At 40.6% G+C, this 22,285-nt stretch overlaps 2 protein-coding genes across 4 annotated transcripts in view; one reads left to right on the plus strand and one right to left on the minus strand.

Moving 5' to 3' along the window:
- The window catches only part of sh3pxd2aa (SH3 and PX domains 2Aa), a 100,106-nt gene extending 90,257 nt beyond the window's left edge, over positions 1–9,849 (plus strand). For both annotated transcript variants that reach the window (XM_029504865.1, XM_029504873.1), the window contains exons 10-14: positions 4,394–4,511; positions 5,931–6,334; positions 6,677–6,726; positions 7,105–7,224; positions 7,655–9,849. In XM_029504865.1, coding sequence (XP_029360725.1) covers positions 4,394–4,511; positions 5,931–6,334; positions 6,677–6,726; positions 7,105–7,224; positions 7,655–9,673 — 2,711 coding nt within the window. In that variant the 3' untranslated portion in view covers positions 9,674–9,849. The remainder of the gene's footprint in view (positions 1–4,393; positions 4,512–5,930; positions 6,335–6,676; positions 6,727–7,104; positions 7,225–7,654) is intronic.
- An 8,892-nt stretch (positions 9,850–18,741) lies between these two features.
- The window catches only part of neurl1aa (neuralized E3 ubiquitin protein ligase 1Aa), a 62,109-nt gene continuing 58,565 nt past the window's right edge, over positions 18,742–22,285 (minus strand). For both annotated transcript variants that reach the window (XM_029502984.1, XM_029502992.1), the window contains exon 6: positions 18,742–21,965. In XM_029502984.1, the coding sequence (XP_029358844.1) occupies positions 21,724–21,965 (242 nt within the window). In that variant the 3' untranslated portion in view covers positions 18,742–21,723. The remainder of the gene's footprint in view (positions 21,966–22,285) is intronic.

Here is a 22,285-nt window from a genome sequence, read left to right on the forward strand (position 1 = left end):
AACAGAATGAAGGCACAAATCAGTCTTGGGAGCTATGTTCTCGAATCGAGCCCAAGATGAGGCCTATATGATTGTGTTGTTGATGAAGACTTACACTACGTTTTGTTCTGTATATTGATTTTACACCTAACCTAAACGCACTACATTCCAATATAATTTTGTTCTGTTTTGTTTTTCCATCTATCCAAATTTTGGATAAATTCTGACGTATCCATGACAAAAAGCTTTTGACTATTGCTGACAATGTTTCTAGGCTTTCACTTACATTTTTATGATTGGTCACTTCTTATTGCCACAAAAAAAAAAAAAACACTACGATTAGTCAATGATATCACATAAAACTGTGGAACATTGTGCTGCCAACATTGTTTAACACTTTGGTATTGTTATTGTTAGTTTAGCATCATATGGCATGCTCATTCATTCATTCATCTTCTACTGCTTATCTGTTTCCGGGATGCTGGAGCCAATCCCAGCTCACACTGGGCCAGGGCGGGGTTAGGGTCACCAGGTCGCCAATCCATTACAGGGCCAACACACAGAGACAGACAGAGACCAACAACCACTCACACTCACACTCAGACCTACGGACGATTTAGAGACACCAATTAACCCAAACATGATGTCTTTGGACGGTGGGAGGAAACTGGAGTACCCAGAGAAAAGAGCCAGCGACCTTCATAAGGCATGTATAGGAGTAAAATCACTGAGCAAATCCTGTTCATGCAATTACAGTGCTAACATCCCAGTTGTATGATAATGCACAACCACTGCAACATGGAAACATAGATTTAAATGTAATTTAATTTAATTCTGGGACATCTATTTTTTTTTTTTTTTTTAAGTGTGAACTGAAAAAAGATTTTTTAATTGAAAAAATAAACAAAGACAACTCATTTTATAAACTCGTCTTGATTGAACGATAATCACTCCTCCCCACGGCTCGCTGAACAATTATCTTTTATAATTTAGTATGACACCATCTGATATCAATTTCTGGTACAATTATCTTTGCAATCTGAGTTAACATATGAGACTGAAAATATTATGCTTCACGGTGACAGGTACAGCTGTAATAGTTATAATTATTATAGTAATGGTAACAGGAAAACAGATGAGTTGTATTGAGGCTGCAGAATAAACACAGTATAGAGTAAAAAAACAGAACTCAGTAGTAGTTACTCAGAGTAGTTATAAGGTGTGTGTGCAGTAGTAATATCGGATATAAATATTCAAAAATGTGACTAAGGTGCTCAATGGAGGATGTGCAATGATTAATAAGGTGCTGAAATTCCAGTGAGGTAGTGCAGACCAGAGGGGATGGATGAGGCTGTGGGGTGAGTGTGAATAGTTGGTTGCCTCTATTTATCAGAGCTGTGATATACTGGTGGCTTGGCCAATATCATCCATTCATCTTCTACTGCGTATCTGTTTCTGGGTTGGTGCCAGTCCCAGCTCACACTGGGCGAGGATGGCCAACATCCAGAGACAAAAAACACACTCACACCTACAGGCAATTTAGAGCAAGCAATTAAGCGGTGGGAGGAAACCCATACAGGCACAGGTAGAACATGTGGACTCCACACAGAAAGACTCCAGGCCGGGAGTCGAACCCGCAGCCTTCTTATTGTGGGGCGATAGTGCTAACCACAGTACTGCCCTGTCAGCTGACTTCATGTTGATATTTCAACATTGCTCAAGCTTTATGACCTTAAAGCTGAGTCATGGAGATGCTCCTTTTGTGAAAATCTGAATATTACCACACTTCAGAGTTGGGGCTGGCTGTTTCCAAGTTGTTTGAATTACACAGAGAAAGGGGAGAGGAGGGAGGTTAAAGGGGCCTCAGCAGCTCACGTTTATTCCACAGCATCATCTATTGAGAGTCAGTGGCTACCTTTCAGGCATTTGCAGGGCATGGGGAAATTGTAATGTTTGTACCTGTTAGCACTTAGACCTGGATTTGTTAATGTCCCTGCAGGTAACAAAAAAAAAACCTCCAAAACTTGCGCATACTTAGTTTAGTGTGCATACCATTCTCAGCACATGTTTCTGATTGAAAATCATGTGATCATAATTCAGCAGCAGCTGTACTGTAAATGAAATACATCAGTTGGTATCACACTCCAGATTTGCTCACCATTGGTATTTGGATTTCAGCTGGCCCGACATGTGGAAAAGTAAGTATATGTTTAGTGGGTACGGCTGTGTGACCTATTCAATGAGGCAAACTTAGTTTAGCTTTGCTGGTTTTCGCTTCAAGGAAGCACATTGATAAAGCCACATGTGAGGTTATAGGGGACATCTGGGTGGAAGAGTCTCATATGGTGGTGTGCCGGCTACATAGCAAAACAAGCTAAGAACTTTTTCCACCATCGAAAATAGTTTCACCATGAAAACCACAGCTGCTGCCGATTGGAGTCATGTCAAACTGGATTTTCCAATTTCCAGCCATCACCAATTTGCCCTGTGACTGCATTACTGTCTTTCCACATGTTGTTCACTGACTGTTTGCTGTCCGTCTGCTTTTCCCAGTAGCGCAGTCAAACCTGGGAATATCGGTTTCTTTGTGTGTTGAATGGCTTAGTGTGTCATTTGGCCTCGGGTTGCAAGAAAGTTAAGACAAGCTCTGGCCTGATGAAGTGGAATTCATCTTCAGCATCATTTGACTAGTACTAAATTAATGTCTTCCCACTTTTTTCCTCTCCTAATCCTCTACGCTCTTTACTTTGAGAATGAAGGTGCCACTGTCCCTGCCTGATAAGGCATTGCTGAGCAGGCAATAAGAAATGGGTGAGTGAGGTTTTACAGCACAGAAGCTTAAAGATACAGCATGCAGCGCTGGCAAAGGACAAAAATGCCAATCACCTAGCACTGATGTTCTTGGAGAATGTCATTTTCTAATGGAAGAAAGCTGTTGTATAGGAGAAGAAGGACTTGGTTTTGGGATATAGAAAATAAAAAATGCAAGCAATTTGTCTTGTTCTCACACAACGCCAGGATAGGGTGTTGTGACCTCTCTTGAGGTGGAGATTGGCTACTGATGGCAATGCAACCTTGTTGTATTGTCACAGGGGTGGTGCATGGGGCTGCAGGGTTCAGTATGAGCCATCCCTCCCTCCACCCTGCTGACGGCAGTCTGTGCTTTCACACAGCGCTATCATTTACAGCTAGTCCTTACTTTGATTTGTAGAGTGCTGCTGACTGCACACATACAGTAACCCATGTCAGTCCGTGCATTGTGACAGTGGTGCCAACACAAACCCGCAAACATACACACACAGCGGTGGCGGATCCTGAGGCACGTGTACCGCCTGTAAGCAATTCAGGCATACATATATGATTAATACATGCTCGGGGAATTATCAGCAACAACATGATAATCTGAAACAAGCACAGTTAGGTAGAAGTCCCAGCCATCCCATTTGTTATTCCCAGTCCATCTGTATTATCCCATCTCCAACACACACACACACATGTACACACACACAAGTACACACCTCTCCATATAGCATGTTTTACAAACACAGGTTCACAGACAGACATTCCACATGAGTGACCTCAGCTGCTCTGGAATGATAGCCAGGAGAGGAACGTGAATCCCCCTGCCATCTGGACATACCCCACCTATTGAAAGCCTGCAGCCACATGAACAAACACACCACACATGCCTTTGATGTCATTCCTGCTTTTGGCTTTAACTTTATCAATGTTATATCCCGCAGCCCTCCATGGTCATACTCTCAGGACTTCTTTACATCCCATTCTCACTTCATTTGTTTCTCTCTATTTTCTGCTACCTAAAGCCGAATTAATGCATATATGGATGATTTTTCCCCCTCTGCACACCACAGCAACTCATTGGCCATTGAAATAAACCAGCGCACTGCTGGAAAACCAGGTCTGATCCATCTGCAGTACCACCCTGTCATCGCCTGTCATCATTGTCTTTGGTGTCTCTATATCCCCTGTTCACCTCTTAGGCCATTTTAGGATTTCTTGTCCTACAGGACCTCAGAACCATAGCAGAGCGTGGGACAAGGGTGGCGGTCAGATTGGGATCTGATAAGAGACCTCTTGATCCAAATATCTTATCTCCTTGAAGGAGAGCCTGATGTCAGCCTGCTGTTCAGGGAGGAGACTCCCTCAGGACAGACAAACACCACATCACATCAGGGTCCAAACAGCTTGAATGAGGCTGAGTGCAGATAAGAAACTAGCAACATTAGGAAGCTGTTGTATAGCATAACAAAAACGAGGGGAGCTGTGTTTGTGTTAGGATGGAGTGTTTTAAGTAGATGTCACTCAGTTTTGACTCATAAGGCTTGGACTATCTGAAGACCATTTGACTCATCTTCTGTCTCCTTCTTTTTCAATTACTTTTTTTAATCTCCAGAAGAGAAATATATGACAATACAGCCATATACCAGTCAAGGAAAGGATGAAGTTAGCTTTGAGAAAGGGGTCACCGTGGAGGTCATCCAAAAGAACCTGGAGGGCTGGTGGTACATTAGGTGAGTAGACACTGATGAATGGACTATCTATCAGGTAAAATAACTTGCTCTGCATGAGCATCGAATCCACATTATCACTAAAGGTGAAAAATGGAATATGTCATATTTCAGTCATCAAGGAACACTAACATTGTCCTGAGGAATAATTCCTTAGTGCTATGATTAATTTCCTGCCCTTCTCATTTGCTTAATGGTATTGAGGTGATACCAGTAATATCCACAGATGCTGTTCTGTCTGGCACTTACTGTATAACGTGCATGCTGATGATTCTCTGCGCATATGTGTTTTTCCTCAGTCAGTGTGTATTTCCTGCCAGTTGTTTTTGTCTTTGCATGCCTTGGAGCATAAAAGTGGAGTTCCATTGCAAGGCTGATTGCTATCACATACTGCCTTTTGGCATCTCGCACACACATGCAAATACATGTGTGCATGCTCATCCAGTCATGGTCAAAGATATTGGCTCCTTTACACTGAAGTAAGGTAAAGCACCACTTCTCCTGGAAAATCATTCAAATCCTGAAGACCTGGAGCAATTTGCAAGTAGAGTAGAGTCCAGTATTCCTCTAAAGATGTGTGAGAATCTGATTTATTGTTACAAGAAGAAATCAATTTCACCGATCCATTCTAGATGATATGCTACCAAGTTTTTGGAGTTTCATGTGCAATACTTTTTTCCTCTGCTTTTTGTGTTACTTCAATGCAAATGAAAGAAATAAACCCGTTAAATCTTACACATTTGTAATTTCAATTTTTGTTTTTTTTGGAGAAGTGGTACATTATCTAACAGACTATTTGGCCATGACTATATCTACAAGATGGACTCTGTTAACATTGTTTTGATGTTGGTATAATATTTATAAGGTATATAGGCAAAATGTACACATAAACATTGTCATTGCTCTGCCCTCACTACAATGCACAGGGAATCATTTTACAGCACGTTACCCAACAACAAATAATCCTCCAGATGAATGGGACACGCTGGATATGGTAGCCTGTTTAGCAGTGGAAAGCTGGAGTGATCAGAACTTTTTTGAGCAGAAAATGAATCACCTAGGGGCAAATCACTCAGAGATGCATTTGGAACATTACTTATTGTTTCACAAAGCACTTAAATGGCTCATTTAGCATAACATTGAATGTCCAAATGTGGGGATGCAGTGTCTCTTTGCAATATATTATGCATTCTGTTTACTTGCCTTAAGCTACCTCTGCTTCACTTCAATATGCAGAATCTTGATGTATATGAATGCAAGAGCACATTTTCATTTGTGATCTTATTCTGTAGATTCCACCAAATTCAGTGGCATACACATATTTGGGGACTGCAGGTTCCAGTTGAGGGGCTCACATAAGACGCATTAAAATTTGCAAAGTTCAAAGTTGTGCAATAATCTTTATTTCCTCATCTGTTCCAGATATTTAGGAAAAGAAGGCTGGGCCCCAGCCTCGTACTTGAAAAAGATGAAAGATGAGTTCTCGCCCCGAAAGAAGACAATAACAGGACCTGTGGAGATCATTGGAAACATCATGGAAATCAGCAATCTTCTACAAAAAAAGTCTGTCAGCGAGAAGGACATACAGACAGACGGAGAGGTTAGCACCACACCGGAGCGCCACATCTCCAAGAGTGAGATCAGCCTTCCCATGCCCTATGCCTCTGAAATCAATGCTGAGACCGGCAGGAGGCTGAGCGCAGGCCGTGACACCAACAGCCCATGTCTAGGAATAGCAGCAAGCGCTGCTCTAAATGAGAATAAAGGGAGAGGCGAGCCAGGGTCCCCAGCTGTTGCGAGAGTGGCACCACATAGAGTGGAAATTGGTGAGTTTTTGTGCTGCATTAGGAAATGGTTGTGCTCTCTCTACCCATGAATAAAGCGATTATTGCACTGTAGCTAAGGAGAGTAGGCTTTTTATGTGGCATCAAAAGACATCATTGACGTCAGTGCTGTTGGTAAGCTACGTGGCTGGTTTATCTAATGGTTGTGGTGTCCTTACTTGCATACTTAGGTGTGACATTGATATTAACATGGGACCTTTTAAATGTTTGGTGTGTGGATGCCTTTTCAGTCATATGACTTTTTGTGTTGGCTAGTTTATGGTTAATTTCCAAACAATAATTTGAAATCATTTTCTTAAACTCTCTTGTTGTCTTATTCATTAGGGTCTCCGAATCTGAGACAAAAGCCTCCCCCAAGGAGAGACACCAACCTGGTAAGAATTTAATAAGCATCTCATCTTGAAAATAGCCAAGAGGGGCGAAATGTAACAATTAATATTAAACAAAAACCTGAAGTGTACACATATTACCAACATCTTAAAAAGAAAGTATAATAAGAACACAATTACAATTTCAGCTTGTCTTTGATCATCTGATTCTAATACTGTCCATATATATATATATATATATATATATATATATAGTATGATGTTATTATTTTATGTTGAGTCACAACCCATATCTTGAAATAATCAATGATTTACTCTTATCGTATTGGACGCACTATGAAGTCATACTAAGATGTAGTATGCAAATTTCTAAATATATCAGCCACTTAAATATCCTTTCTTAAATATTCTTTTTCTTTACAGGGATTCCAGTTACCTAAGCCACCAGAGCCCCCTGCTGTGGAAGCAGAGTATTACACTATAGCAGATTTCCAGTCCTCAATCTCTGATGGCATCAGTTTCCGTGGAGGACAAAAGGCTGATGTAAGAAGGCAGAGCTACATTGTTGTCACTGAGATGAGACATTCAGGGCGTATTGAATCGTTATGTCTACTACGTGCTGTGCAAAGACAGACAGGAAAGCTAAGACAACAAAGATATGACCTTGAGATCAATGGTAATGGAGGCAAAATTGACTCTACAAAGACTTAGGTGACATTAACGATATGGAATCCATAATCCTGTATTTAGTGAAGGTGCTATGAGTTTTACTATTAGTTTTGTTCCTTGCCGTTAATGTGGAAGTCAGGGTTAGTTTTGGATCAGCATGTTTTTGACCATCCAGTCATTTGAAAATGTTAATCCTTGCCTTCGCACTTGTTTTTGTCCAAAACTTAACCCATTTTGGTCTCAAGCAAGTTTGGCAAATGTTCTAGAACGTTCTTTTCAAAGGTTTTGTTAATTTGTTGTGCAGGTAATAGAAAAGAACCCTGGAGGCTGGTGGTATGTGCAAATTGGAGAGATGGAGGGATGGGCTCCCTGCTCCTACATCGACAAACGCAAGAAACCGAACCTCAGCCGTCGAACCAGCACCCTGACCCGCCCTAAAGTCCCACCGCCAGCTCCCCCTGTGAAAAAGCAAGACTCTGAGGAGGCTCCCTCTCCTACTAACTCTGTCTCCAAAACTTCAGAACCACCAAAAAGGCCTGTGTACGAGGAACCAGAATATGATATTCCTGCAATTGGTTGTGAAGGTGAGTCTGACACAGATTCTTTGAAGGATGACCGTGCTTTGGATGTGAAAATAAGTGGTGTGGTCACAGACAAGTACCGCAGTTCTCCTCCATCCTGCAAGGCGTCCCCTCCTGTTTCTAAGGCCTCTCCTGTGTTCACTCATCGAAGAGCCTCCTTCAGGTCAGTAGAGGAAGTTTCTAAAGAGGAGTGTATTTATGAGAATGATGGCTTCAGGCCAAGCAGTGGTGTTGAGGGAACCTCTGCCAAAGGTTCCAGTGAGCCCAACTCTCCAAAGAGTTACCACTCCTCCACAGTCCCACGAAAACCTTCCGGATCATCACCTTTAGCCGGTAGGCCCACAAAGACGATGACACCAGAGATGAATCGCAGAAGTCAGACCTTGGGCAGACAATTAGATATCAGCTTCAGGTCTCAGGAAAACAGCCCCCTCTCCTCATCAGATGAATTGAGCAGAGGCCCCAAGAAAGGCCCTTCCTTCACCAGAGATGTGGAACAGAGAATAGGTCAAAGCCCATCCACTAGGCCAAAGCCTTCTGTCAGACCTAAACCACTCCTGACTAAATCAGAACCTCAGAGTCCTGAGAGGATGGACATCAGTTCTTTGAGACGGCAGCTGAGGCCCACAAGCCAGTTTCGACATGGCATGAAACCCTCGCGTGGTGATGACTCTGAAACAGCTTCTGTCATATCTTCAGAGGACTCAATGTGTTCACGCAGCACCTCAGATCTGTCCTCTGTTTACTCCAAAGGGAGTCGTGGTGACTCAGATGTGGAAGGACCAAGTCTCTACCGCTCTGTGGATGCCTACAAGAAGGTGCAGGATTCTGAGCTCAGCTTTCCAGCTGGAGTGGAGGTTGAGGTTTTGGAGAAGCAGGGGAGTGGTTGGTGGTACATCCGTTGGGGCTCAGAGGAGGGCTGGGCCCCTTCGTACTACCTGGAACCTGTTAGGCAAGTGGCTGATATTGGTGGGCTAGATTCAGATGGACATGGGAGTGGTGGGAGCAAGTCCAACAGCCTGGAGAAAAATGAACAGCATGTTTTGGCCCTCAACAACATCAACATTCAGGGTCTGACCCAGCAACATCAAGGGATGAGAAGGAACACCCCACCAATTCCCTCTAAGCCTCCTGGTGGCTTCTCGAAGCCATCTGGGATGGTTAACGGAGGTGTACGGATGAGGAATGGTGTACGCCAAGTGGCAGTGAGACCTCAGTCTGTTTTTGTGACCACAACACAGCCACCCAAGGATGCACACTACATGACAGGGTCTCTGAGGCGAAACGACTCTCTTGGTAGAAGTGATCATTATGGTTCTGGTTCTGCCACTCTTGGCGTCCGTCGAAATGCGTCCTTCAGCACTGTGCGGCCACATGTAGTCGTTGAAAGTCAGACGAGGCCCACCGAACGCTCCAGCCTTGGGTCTTCAGGGAGCGCATTTAGCACAAGCAACGTGCAGGACACCCATAGCAGGGTTAACCAACGCAATGGCATCCCTGTGTCCACAGTACGGCCCAAGCCCATAGAGAAAAACCAACTGATCCACAGTAACCTAGGCAGGGATGTGTATGTGTCCATCGCTGATTATCGTGGTGATGAGGAGACTATGGGCTTCACTGAGGGCACCTGTCTGGAAGTACTGGAGAGAAACCCTAATGGATGGTGGTACTGCCAGGTGCAGGACAGCCTGCTTCCCCGCAAGGGCTGGGTCCCCTCCAATTACTTAGAACGGAAAAAGTAGAAACAATTCAATACCCTACCCATAGTCTTCATCCCACCTCCCTCTTTTTTGATGTCTCCAAGGATGTGGGTGGCATCACTCCTCAAGAATGTTATCCGCAATCTCCTACAAGCAATATGTCCTTGAAAATGTACATTTATGAAAAGACTGTGTTTAAAAAAAAAAAAAAAAAAAGATGTTTTCATTTGCTATGGAGGGACACTTTTAGTGCTGGTTTACTAAAATGTATAAGAGGAGTGTAAAGATTTTGAATATTTTGGCTGAGAATGGGAGACAAACATATGGGATTGATCAGCCTTGAGTGAGGAAATTGGAGTTGGTATGAATGGGAGTGATATCCTCTTAAAGAGGATTGCATCGTGTAATACAGAAGTTTAGCAGGTTGATGGCTATGCTTATTCCTGCCCATCACTTGTTATGATGGCCAATAAGTGCCTTTTATATTTGATCACCTAAATGGAGGTCCTAAATGGTGGATGGCAAAACATTATATCAACCAAATCTCTTAATAGTGCCATAGGCCTATGAACACCACCAAGAGTATTTTCATGACCAATTAAAAGTTACACTACAAAGTGCAAATGGAGTGCAAAGCTTCGCTCTTGAGTGCTCTCATTGGACTCACACACAGATTAAAGAAAAAGCAGCGATTTAAGGATTTAACTCGCCAGAGAATTTATTCATGCTAAGCCACAAGTCATCAAACAAAATAAATATTTAAGTCTCATTATCAGTGTTTCAACTTAATTTCGATGTTCATGTTATAATGTCTTGTGTTGTTGCAAGTCTTCCTTAGAGAATAATTTCTGCTTTCTTGTGACATCTGTTTTCCACCAACAGGCTAGAAATGGAAGCGTCACGTATTATCTAACTGGCAGTAGGCGCAGCAGTTTTATAGATCGGCGTAATGTTCCTGTTTTTATTCCCATGCATTACAACCCTGGATATCAAATAACCTGTGAAACTTGAAAATCAGTTTCCTGCAAAATCAAGTTTTTTTTCCAGAACAAAACCATTGTCTCCCTTCTGAATAACTTAAAACTATCAAAAGATAAACACTTATTTTTATAATGATTTAAAGTTTGATTGAACTTTAAATCATTGTAAAAACAATGAGGTAGCAATGCTCAAGGTTGCGATGAACAATTGATTTTGCAGTCATGTGATAGTGACAGTTACAGTGATACCACTGTTGTGGAAATGTATTCCACAAGTACGGGAAATGGAGTGAAATAATTGAATCCCAGGGACGTATTTGCATAGCATTTAGCCCAAAATGTGATTAAACCAAAGACAAATATAATTCTAGTGACTATTTCTTTTTTTTTTTTAATAGTATTTATTTGTGGTCCTGTCATCGCTATTGATCCACTGAACCAAAAACCAACCAACCAATTAAAGTGTAATATTAGATATTGCTGTGTGTATTGGATTTGACATTAAATTGACAATAACATTTGTTATCGTCTTATTTTAAAGTACCACATTATCAACAAATCATAGCTGTCAATTAAAGAGGTCCACTCTTTAGTTTAAACTCCTCTAAATATATCCTGTTAAAATGATGTAGGAGTTGCACCCGAGAATTTTAAATAGTTAATTGAAATTCAACCTTTAAAATTTAGAAGACTGATGTTCAAGACTGCTGAAATGCATTTTCTAACGAACAGTTAGCTGTCGTTATGAGGCTGAAAACTAACTTTAGATTATGTTTCTGCTGGACAGTATCATATTATTAAACAAAGTGCAGTACCTGCTAGATCGCAGTTATCTATTTTAGCAAAATCATATTTGTTTTTCTTGTTTGTTCATTTGTTCGTTTGTGATCACACAATAATGAGGAATGAAGTGGTTCTGTTTTGTGAATTAGTGCACTTTAAAATCGTTTTTATGGTGCATTAATGTAAAGATGCAGTGATTACTCAGCATATTATTTATTGAATACAATGTATTATTTATTGGCTCTATATTGGCTTCTTTTTTCCATCACTTCAAAGGAAAGGTTGAACTCAAGAGTTGTCTGCATGATAGTGAACTTGCCAAAGTTCTCTGAGTAGAATTGGAAATTTAGCGACCTCTTGTGGGAGTCAAATGTAGTACATTATACATATATATTTTTTTGTCAAACCTACAAGACTTATTTATTGGCCATTCTACCTCAGTGCAATAAGAAATGCACTGCTGGTCAGTGAGTCTGCCCCAAAACTGTACGATTTAAAATTTTTCCCTTTCTTTTAATCTCAGTGCAGCTAAAGATGTTTTGTAGCACCTGTTTTGTATTGGGCACTAATTTATTTTTTTGAAGTTCCCCTTTTGTCTTTATGCTGTGTGCTGCAACTTTAGCAAATCATGGGCACTTCCTGAATCTTTATTGTACTTTACATAATGCCTGATTTTAAGTGTATTTATTATGAATTTTTTATTTTTTTGTTTAAATCTCGGCACAGTTTGACAATCTCCTTAATCACCCTTCCAAGATGTTACTGTATAGTTTTTTAAGATATATATATATTTTAAATTGGATTAATAAGATTCAAAATTGCAGATTTAGCAATCAAGAAAAAAATAATTATTATTTAGATCAATTATATAAGATGTTTGCATTCAGTTTAATAAACTAAAATAAAGAATTAGGCTGTTGATATTTGCCATGAGGCAAAAAGCCCATCCAGACGAAGGCATTATGTAAATGTGAATCACTTTTAACATTTTGCTCGAGCACATATTATTATGATTATTACATATCGCTTTGTTTGACTGAGCTGAATTTACTTGCAAGGGAATTGTTCGGTGTCAAACATATATTTAGCTATGTTGCATCTATATTCACGCTGGTACCTTTGTTTCTTATTTCCTTTTCTGCCCCATTTTCGTCAAATTCTGAAATGTACCTGCAAGGAAATGTGCAATAGATTAAAAAAAAAATAATAATAATAATAAAAAAAATAAAAAGGTATCATGCATCACCAAGAAGAAAAATATCACAGATCTACAAAAAGATGAACAATACTACCACATCTGTTGGGATTTCCTGTCAAACTGCCAGCCATGAGCTTTTACCATCTAAAGTCATATTCAAGTGTGTCCAAAAGAGCAGGACAGTGTAAAGCTCTAAAAGCGTCAGTAAACTCATCGGACCAAAGCATTATATGTGACACCTCATTATCTCCTGCTGTGATAGACTTTTATAACTACCACGAGAATCTGTGTTCCTCCTGCCTTGGATCGGCGGTGGACAGTGACTTGTGAATGGTTTGGCAGAAACCTACTGACCCATTGTGTAGTGACATTACAGCCATCTGGGGTCTTTGTCACAGTTGCATCATCGGGGGCCACAGCAGCCCTGCTCTGAGCTGTCACTTTCGTGCCTGAATGGAATTTTGATAGTTTCTTGTTTTTTGTCGTACTTCTCCTCTTTGTCTATTTATTTTTTTTATTTTTTAGTTGCTGTTGTTTTGGGGTTTTGCTTTTTTCCCAGAGTGGGCCCACTCTACTTACGTGGATGCCTCTTTTGACATTTACCCCACCCTTGTCAAACCAAGTCAGACTTTTTCCTCACCGATCACCATGGCAAAGGTGACATTTGGAACCGCCAAGAGAGTCTCAGCGGTAAACAAGAGACCGGCAGATGAAAGTTCCTTCAGGCCATTTCAGTTCAATCCATCAACTTCCAGGATGTACGCCAAAAATAGAAAAACCTTTATTTTCCCCTTTGCTGAGCCCCTGCAGGCCTTATCAATGTGCTGCAGATGAAAATCTCATTGTGCTAAAGAGTCCTATGTGCAGGCTGGCTTGTTCTGAGGCTTTTATCCATAAATTCTTTGATTTGGTTTTTGTTGTTACACTCCACCTGAAACAATAGTTCATTATTTTGTGAAATATCGTTATTTGAAGTCTTGCTGAGAGTTGACAGTTAAATATGAAGTTAAAGCCCAGAGACAGATATCTTAGTTTCGGAATAAGACTGGAAGCAAATGGAAACTTGTCAAAGATGTTATGAAGTGAGTTTTAAAGGCAGATGCAGATTTTTTTTTTTTTTTTTTTTATGTATTCTGGTTTTATTGGGAGCTGATGGGCAACACTTGAGGGCACTGAACAGATTCTATTACAGATTAAGCAGATACAATGTAATGCATTGAAGCGTGAGCAGATTATTTTTGACTTTTGATAGAGACAAGGCCAGCTGTTTCCCTTTGCTAGCTTAATTTAGCACAAATTTTACATGGGGGGGAATCTCCCAGCTGCAGTTTCATATTTAACGTACAGGTCTCGAGTAATTCTCAACAAGACAAATATAATATTCACAAAATATTATATTATTTATAATAATGCATCCGTTATATCAGTCACGGCCCACCAGTTCATCCTCTCTCAGCTATGCTGCCCTCAAGCACTGCATGCAGCCGTGCAGCAGAATGGAAATGGAACTGACGACAGTAATATTTTTGCACACGCCAACTCACATTCATGATGAGGAATCGGTCATGCTCGAGGAAATATATGGGTTTCCAGATAGATTCCCGGAGATCATCCGGGTGAGACAGCTCGGTATGCCAACACCCAGTGCTATTCCTTGCCCTCTTATTTTAACAAATGGACAGCACCTCTCAGGCGTGAAACACCTTAAGCTCTTTACTCCTAAACTCTAGCTGCAGCCGTAGCATTTTCCTCCCGGCTACGCTTCCTTTCCGCTGCTCGTTCTTTCTTTCTGCCCTCACCACACATACCCGTGGGTCTCCTTCCCCGACACAGCCCAGCAGTCTATCGGAAAGAGCCCCAGTTTGGGGGGGCGGGCATGTTTGTATATGTGTATGTGTGTGTGTTTTTTGAACGATGAGATGGTATGCTCAGGAGGTATAGGTCATAGAGGGTCTTAGCAAGAGCAGGACGCAGGGAGATGAAAGATGGATCAGATAGTGTATTCTAGCAGACAAGGTGAGAGCGAGATTGGGGGAGCTCTGCATTGTTAGGAGGGAGATGAAGGACTTGTGGTCACTGCTTCCACTCTGAAACCTGAAAAATAATTTCCACTCCATCAAACTTTTTTACTGACCTTTGTAAAATCCCTGCACCCAATGAGCTCTCAGCTTCAAAAACCTCAGCTGTGAAATCTCATTTTAATTGCACAGTTCTTTTTTTTTTTTTGTGGGAAGCTGCCTTTAAAGAAACTGCAAGTCAGTGGGAGACGAGTGAGTTCACACCGCATTTGCTTCCCTCAGCCACACTATTGGTCCATAGAAAAACCTTAGATCTGATCCTATGTCTGATTTTAGCTTCTTTTACTGTCAGTGTCCTCAGATCTTATGTAGCCCTGAGGATGTGAAAGTTGAACTGGGTGTTGGAAAAAGTTTTTTGCAGTAAAACAAAACAAAACAAAAAAAAAAAAGGGAGGTGGCTTCAAATGGTGGATTCCTTGTGGCTTTTTTTTCACATTATTTCTTTGTGCTTTTCTTGAAAAAATAATTGAATGTTGGAAAAGTGCAACACTGGATTTTAGGGGCTTCTTCAAATCAAACGGAACGAGGTTTATTTCATAATGGAAAGTAAGAGAAAACAGTCTTTGGAATGAATTGATTGTTGAGTTAATAAAAGCAGCTGTTTGATAGAGGGAGGGGTAGGTTTGATTCGAAAGTTTTTAGTAAGTGTGCGGTACAGTAGCTGTTGGGAGGTATTTAGGCGAATGGTTTTGTAGGTTTTTTAATTATCTAGTTTTTGTTTGCATGCAGGAGAAGAAAGAAGAGCAGAAGCAAAGCTTCGGGGCTTTACACAAAGAGTTAGGTAAAAAAAAAAATTCCATGACTGTGAATAAGGGAACGCTGATTATTTATGTCACTCAGAAAACTTCCTCACAGAATTGCAGTTTTTCGAGGCACCAGCAGGCATCAGCGGGAGCTGTCTCCCAGTTCCAGAGAAGAGGCTGTGTCGAGGAACGAGACATGCCGTTGTGTCTCTGCGGTTCTTTTCTTTGTCTCTGTTAGAATCCTCGTTTCTAATTAGCACAACAGTGTGTCTTAATTAACCTCAGCTAGTCAGATGATATTCCAGCCTACTAATCAGGAACACTGCGGCTGCTGCTTTTCTACATGGAAGTCTCCAGTGCCGGTTGGAGCTCAGCCATATTTATTGTGGTGGAGGTAAGCTGTCAGAAGTGATCGATGGTGAATGACAGCAGAGGTAGATTCACGGGAAGGTGGAGCCAGTTTTTAGCCTGGATGTTACGTTCATAGAACAGAAGTTGTCACCACCCTACTGTGGAAGGCAGTGTGCCAAATAAACTTGGAAGCCCAGTGAGCTGTAACTTCTGATAGAAACTGTTTGTAACCAGCATGTACTACACTAACAAACTCAATCACAACTACAGGCCTTGAGTTGGACCAAAGGAGGTGCTATTCTTTTATTTTCTTGTTTCATATTGCCATTGAAGTGTTAAGAATTTGCCATCAAAGAAAGCAAAGGAAGCTTTTATACAACTGTAAATGTCAGTGACTCATCCAACGATGAATCATCGCAACACCTAACCATATATGGAAACGAGGCCACATACTAATCTGCCCAAAGCACCAAAATACTGAACACTGATGCACAACACAAAGCAAATGGAAAGCAAACAGAGCCTAAAGGCCTTTCTGATTGAAGACATTCTGCACATGTCCATTACTTTTGAAAACGGGGCATTTTCTTATCTGCCATTTCATTTTGACAAGTCTTGTTCCTTTTTTGTATCTTGTACATGTTTACATTGTATCTTCCATTGCCCAAATGAGAAACAATATTAAATGTATTATCTTTGTTGTTCTACACCGACTCCTTTTGCATTTGTCTCCCAGTCACATGCTGCTGTACATAAAGAGCAACAAGCCCCCCCACCTTCTGCATGTCATATATCCAGATATGTGACAATGATATTACATATTGAGACATTTATCTTTATTCTCCTTATTGTGTGGGCCAAATAAAGTGAGTTTAGATGTGGAGGAACAGAACAATGCAGCTGGTTATATATAGCAAAGTTGTGAGTGATGGTAGAAAAGGGTGAGGAGGTTGGGAGCGATGAATGAAGACGAACGAGCTCTCAGAGACCCAGTTTCCCACTAAAGAGGATAGACAAGAATTTTTGCTCTCCTGTATCCAAATGTGCGGAGAGATTTATCGCTTGGCTCTGCACTTCTGAGAAATATATGTGCACACCTCTGTACTAAAGCAAATCTTCATGTCTTCAAGGAGAATGCAGCTTTTTGGGAGGTTTCAGCAGTTCAGGCTGTCATTCATGCTTTTGAGACAGCTATCTGAAATATGGAAATAAAAACCACACTATATAAAAAGTTCCCTCTTTGCATGGTTCCTGTTAATTATAAGTTGTTTGTTAATTATAAATTTGTTGAGCACATAAAGCAGTATGAACACGCTCCCATCAAATCTTTATCATTGAGTTAGTTCAACTTTGGTCGGCACAAAATTTTTGATAAAGGAAAGGATTCCGATAAGATGGTGATTCAGTGAACTGGCCACGTTGCTGGCCCTAAAACTAAAAGCATGAGCTAAAATTGGGGAAAATGTCCGTCAGGCGTTTCAGATGTGGCTGATACCTTTCTGTGGGTCTACATTGTTGGTGAAATAGATGAGTGTCGCTTCGAACACTGGGATCTTTACATTTAAAGCCAGAAAATGCCAATTTTCAGCAAGTTAAATCAATTACACTCACAATCCTCATAATTAAAACGACATAGAAAGACTGGCACTATAAATAGCTGATAATTAAAATCATTAGATTTTCCACAGAGTTTCCCAAAAAGACCAATGTTATTTGAATGCAAATTTTTTTAATGAGGCGTGATTAAGTTTTAAGCACCACTCCATTTAAAACGGAACATTTTTAATTGGTAACTTCACTCCAGGATTAATTAGAAATGTACCAATTGAAGATGCTCTTTATTTCTGTAATTTGCAAAAAAAAAATACCTAAAAAAAACCTGAACAAAATGACAGATTTTTGCTTGTGTGACATTTCACTGTGTGGAATGAAGGGTCACAGGCTGTACATACGGTCCACTAGATGGCTGTATTGAACTAGTTTCCAGCTTTCTTTCAGACAGCATCAGCACCAACAGGCCATCAGAAGGCAAAGACATTTGCTTATGAACACACCTCCACAACATATGTGGTGACACAGAGTTCTGAAATGAAGCTCCATTGTAATCGGTCCTTTTACTTATTTAGCAAAGAACAGCTAATAACAACACCGCGGCCTGGAAACGGATAAGCGGTTGAAGATGAATGAATGAATGAACTCATAATACTGGATGTTAACACTGAAGGATAATGAGCTTTCACACAGTTATGACTTCTCGATTGAACAGTGGAAGGTATTAGACGCACTCATCTGGCTTATTCTTTTCATGAGATTATTACTCAACTCATTCATATCCTTTATTCGGTTCTTTTATCAGGAGGTGTTTGATGCAGACACAGATAAGCAGATGGTCCCTGTCTGCTATTGAAGAGACATCTGGATGAGATGCCTCATGAATATATAGTGCATACCTGTTCTGCACATTTACTACTTGAGTTTCCACTGATCTTATACCTGCCACAGTGAAGCCCACCAGCAGCTGCGGTTGATGTATGGGCTGTGGCACATGATATAACAGAGTTCCCGAGATCGCACATAACTTAGCATTGTGTTTTATTCACACCTCAAAGGCCACAGTGGGATAGATCTGTGTAGGGAAACTTGCATTTTGAATTCTGAAGTGTTTCAGTCTCAGTGTCAAAGTGAATATACTTTATTTAGGAGAGGAGAAAATATAGAGTACAGAATGTGGATGCAGCGCTGAAACAGTTAGAGGCAAAGTTGGTGTGTGTAATGTCTATATATGGATTTTACCTTGGACATGAGACTACCGCATCAGGTGTGTGTGTGTGTGTGTGTGTGTGCATGCATATATATGTACTCTCAGAGATAAAGGATGGAAGACTTTGACAACTTTTACTTCAACACTGGCTTAAAATGCTGAAGTTAGTGTTCTGTGTGTGTAGTTCTATTTCGACATGAACAATCTTTGCTCAAACACATCTGCAAAGTTTATTAACCACAATCATCCAACTTGCACTAAACAGAGCTCACAAACAATCACTTGTTTCAAATGAAAAATAGAGAAAATACAGGATTACAAGGTAGTTCGGAGTCTGTGTCACAACAGCCACCTAAACTGAGCTCTATATCGTATTTCTAGCCTGGTTTCTGTCCATATGAACAGTGTTCCACTCGGATGCTTGTCCACTGTTGGTCCCAGTGTTCACGTTGGGTGAACAAACAACTCATGCATGACGGGGGGGAAAAAAGAAGAAAGAAAGAAAAAAAGAAACGAAGATCTCCAGAAAGAGTGTCTAAAAGTGGTGCTGTGTGATTGGCCAGACATAGAGGAGTACAGTTGTTGTCATGAAGAAAAACAGCATACACATGAGAAAGCAGGTTTGGAGGAATCAGTTCATACATTAGTGATGGACAAATAAATAACACACGACAGGATCAGTAGCATTCAATGAGCCTGTAAAACACAAGATCACAAAAAAGAATGGAAAACGGTCTAGCGGCGTCGATTAGACTACCTTACAGATGAAAACCTTCCAAAACTACGATCAAAGAAGGTACGATCTGTGATTTTGTGTTTGTCAACTGATGTCCAACCTGCAGATGTAATTGTTCAAAGGAAAAGCCTAAAATAAATACAGAGATTTGCACAAGGAAATTACATTTGTCCAATGCATTTAAAAAAAAAAAAAAAAGAAAAAACTAATTTTCCATTTGGTCAGAGTTTCTGCACAAAGTAAAAACATGCTGTGGTTGAATCTCAGAGCAACGCTGGCCTAAACATTTACAGGATTACAATCAGTAGCTTTATAAAGTGACATTAATAATAACCATACAGCGATGGCTTTCAGACTATATAATCATATGAGCTATAAATACAGAGGTGGGTAGAAGGACTTCCTAACGTGGGCTAACACACAAGAAGATAGATCACAAAAAAGACCATCTGAAATTTAGGGACCGCAGTGAATCCAGGAGTTTGTATCTTGCACCTAAAAGCGATGAGGTTCTGATTGTGCACTGCTCAATCAAAATGTACAAGAAACGCGATTTATTCTTACAATTAGAAAACAAGTTTACATTTTCTTTCTTATGGTTTTGAACAAACAAACAAACAAAAAAACCTCAACAAATCTTAGAACTGTGATTACCAACCCAGACAAACTAAAAAAAATTACAGATTTTTTTTGCCTTTTTTCAATTCAAGCACACTAATAAAAATCATTTATCTTTCTAAATACATAAGTTAACATTCAAAATGTGTATTAACACTTCAAGCAGTAGCATAATCAAACTGTAAAGTGGGAGGAGGGATGTGTGAAACATTGCTTCCAGCATTTGTCCATTAAAGACAGCTAGCAATCACCATAGCAGCATAGGTTTGAGCCCCATTTGATGATTATCCACAAAATGAAGTACATGTCATTTGGAAAAAAATGGCCTTTCAGCTTTGAGTGCTCTGTTGTAGTAAGCTATGGCTTCCTTCTGAGTTGTAATATTTACAGGGGAAACTTGTGGGGGAATGCATCAGGACGTTTTAGGCTGGAATTAGAGGACAGGAATCATACAAAGATTTAAAATACGAACCTCTTAGGAACTGATAGCAATCAGTTCACCAAAGGCTCTCTGCTGCTGGTGAAAGTCCAAAGATTTATATTTTTAATAATTAAATACTGGAACTGTCATGGATCTATTTTCTACAAAAATAGCTTTAAATTTGTGTGCTTTTTCTCCTCTGAGTGAGTGTCATGTGGCAGTTAGTGCTACACAACAGTGTTATTTGGTGATTCGTCAGGGGTATGGGAAAGACAGAGTTTGATACATCTGTGTGTAACAAATTAAATCTCTGTGTGTTAAGGCAGGAGGCTGTGTTTTGTGTGTGTGTGGTGGCTGCCGGTACCATGACAACAACCCTTCATTACCAGAGCTTTGCGGCTCTGACAATTTCGGATGAGTGCTCACAGTGTTTTAAGAGTGGTTTTAAGTCGAGTTTGGGAAAATATTCGCACATCTTTAAAAAAAAAAAAAAAAAAAAGATTAATGGCCCTGAGGAAAATCCAAATTATTGTTTTTGTCCACTTCTCATTTCCTTTGAAAAATTCTGAACTTCTTTGTCTATTGGACAAAGTTCTGTAGATTGAGCAAATGTTGTCCTTTCTGCTGTTAACAGGGCTTTACTGAGAGGAAAATTCAGATTTCACTGCAACATACAACATTGCAGAACAGGTAGCTAGCTAGCAAAACAACACAGCATCCACTGACGTTTGCAATAGAACTACCATAAAGGTACATTAGATTATAAGTATAAGAGGTTTTCAGCTCTAAAAACAGCACTCACTGACAATCACCACAATGATTACAGAAATCCCTCACTTCATTGTTACGATGTTTCGCTTTACGCGCTCAGTAACACACAGACACAAGTTGTGCCGTACTGAGCTGATTACCTGCTGTGCTTTTTTATTGACTGCTAAAGTCAGAAATATCCATCAGGTTGACAGCATATTTCAGAAGTTCAGCCATCCTCTGAAAGAGCTATAATTGAGACAAATTGATTCAGCCCCAAAAAGACTCATTTGCCCTCGTGCAAATGGCTTCGTCCCTAATTCTTGCAACATGGCTCAAACTATGAGAGAATTTTGGAATTGGTTCTTTTTCTTTCTCTTTCAAACTGCTCCAGGTTCCCAGGAGAGAGCAAACATTTCTGGCAAGGATGAAGTTTTCTGTGGAACCCCCCTGCCACTTCAAGTGCTGCCTCTGCAGGGAGGCTCTAAAGTGAAAGACCTTACCGACAAAATGGTACAAGCTTTGGAAAAGGTCATGAGCGTAAACCAACCAACAGTAATTTTATGAAAATACCAAGTCAAAAGTACCAGAGTTCATATTCACTGACATTTCTTTCCTTGACTCTGGGATTCTGCTGTTGGAGGGAGGCTGTCAACCCGTTGCCATTGCCTCCTTACGTGCTGCGGTAAGTCTTGATAATGTCTTTGATCTGCCTTCTACAAATGGGACAGCAGGCGTTGGACATCTTTTTGAGTTTGACACCACAAGTGTAGCAGAGACACATGTGCCCGCAGGCATAGATGACCGTGTCCACGGTGTTCTCATAGCAGATAGAGCACTCATCGGGCCAAGGCCCACGGCCTGATGGGAATGTAGGTGACTTGGGGAGGCTGGCTGGTGAACTTGGGGTTGTACCTGAAGCACGACAGAAATAAAATATCAGACAAGGAAAACATGGGGAAAGAAAAGTAGTGAGTCAAAAACTAGATTACGTAATTTAACACAGCTATATGCAAATGAATCTTGCGGGTTTCTATCAAAGGTGGGTTTGGGAAAGAGCACTCACAGTCACACTCACACCCAGTTAACCCAAACGTGATGTCATTGGACGGTGGGAGGAAACAGAAAGACCCCAGGCCAGGGAATCAAACCTGCAACCTTGTTGTTGTTGTGAGGCCACAGTGCTAACCACTATGTCAGTGCCAGTGCTGCCTTTACGTCAACTAGTCAAATTG

Source organism: Echeneis naucrates, chromosome 1, assembly GCF_900963305.1.
Source record: "Echeneis naucrates chromosome 1, fEcheNa1.1, whole genome shotgun sequence".
Lineage (NCBI taxonomy): Eukaryota > Metazoa > Chordata > Actinopteri > Carangiformes > Echeneidae > Echeneis > Echeneis naucrates.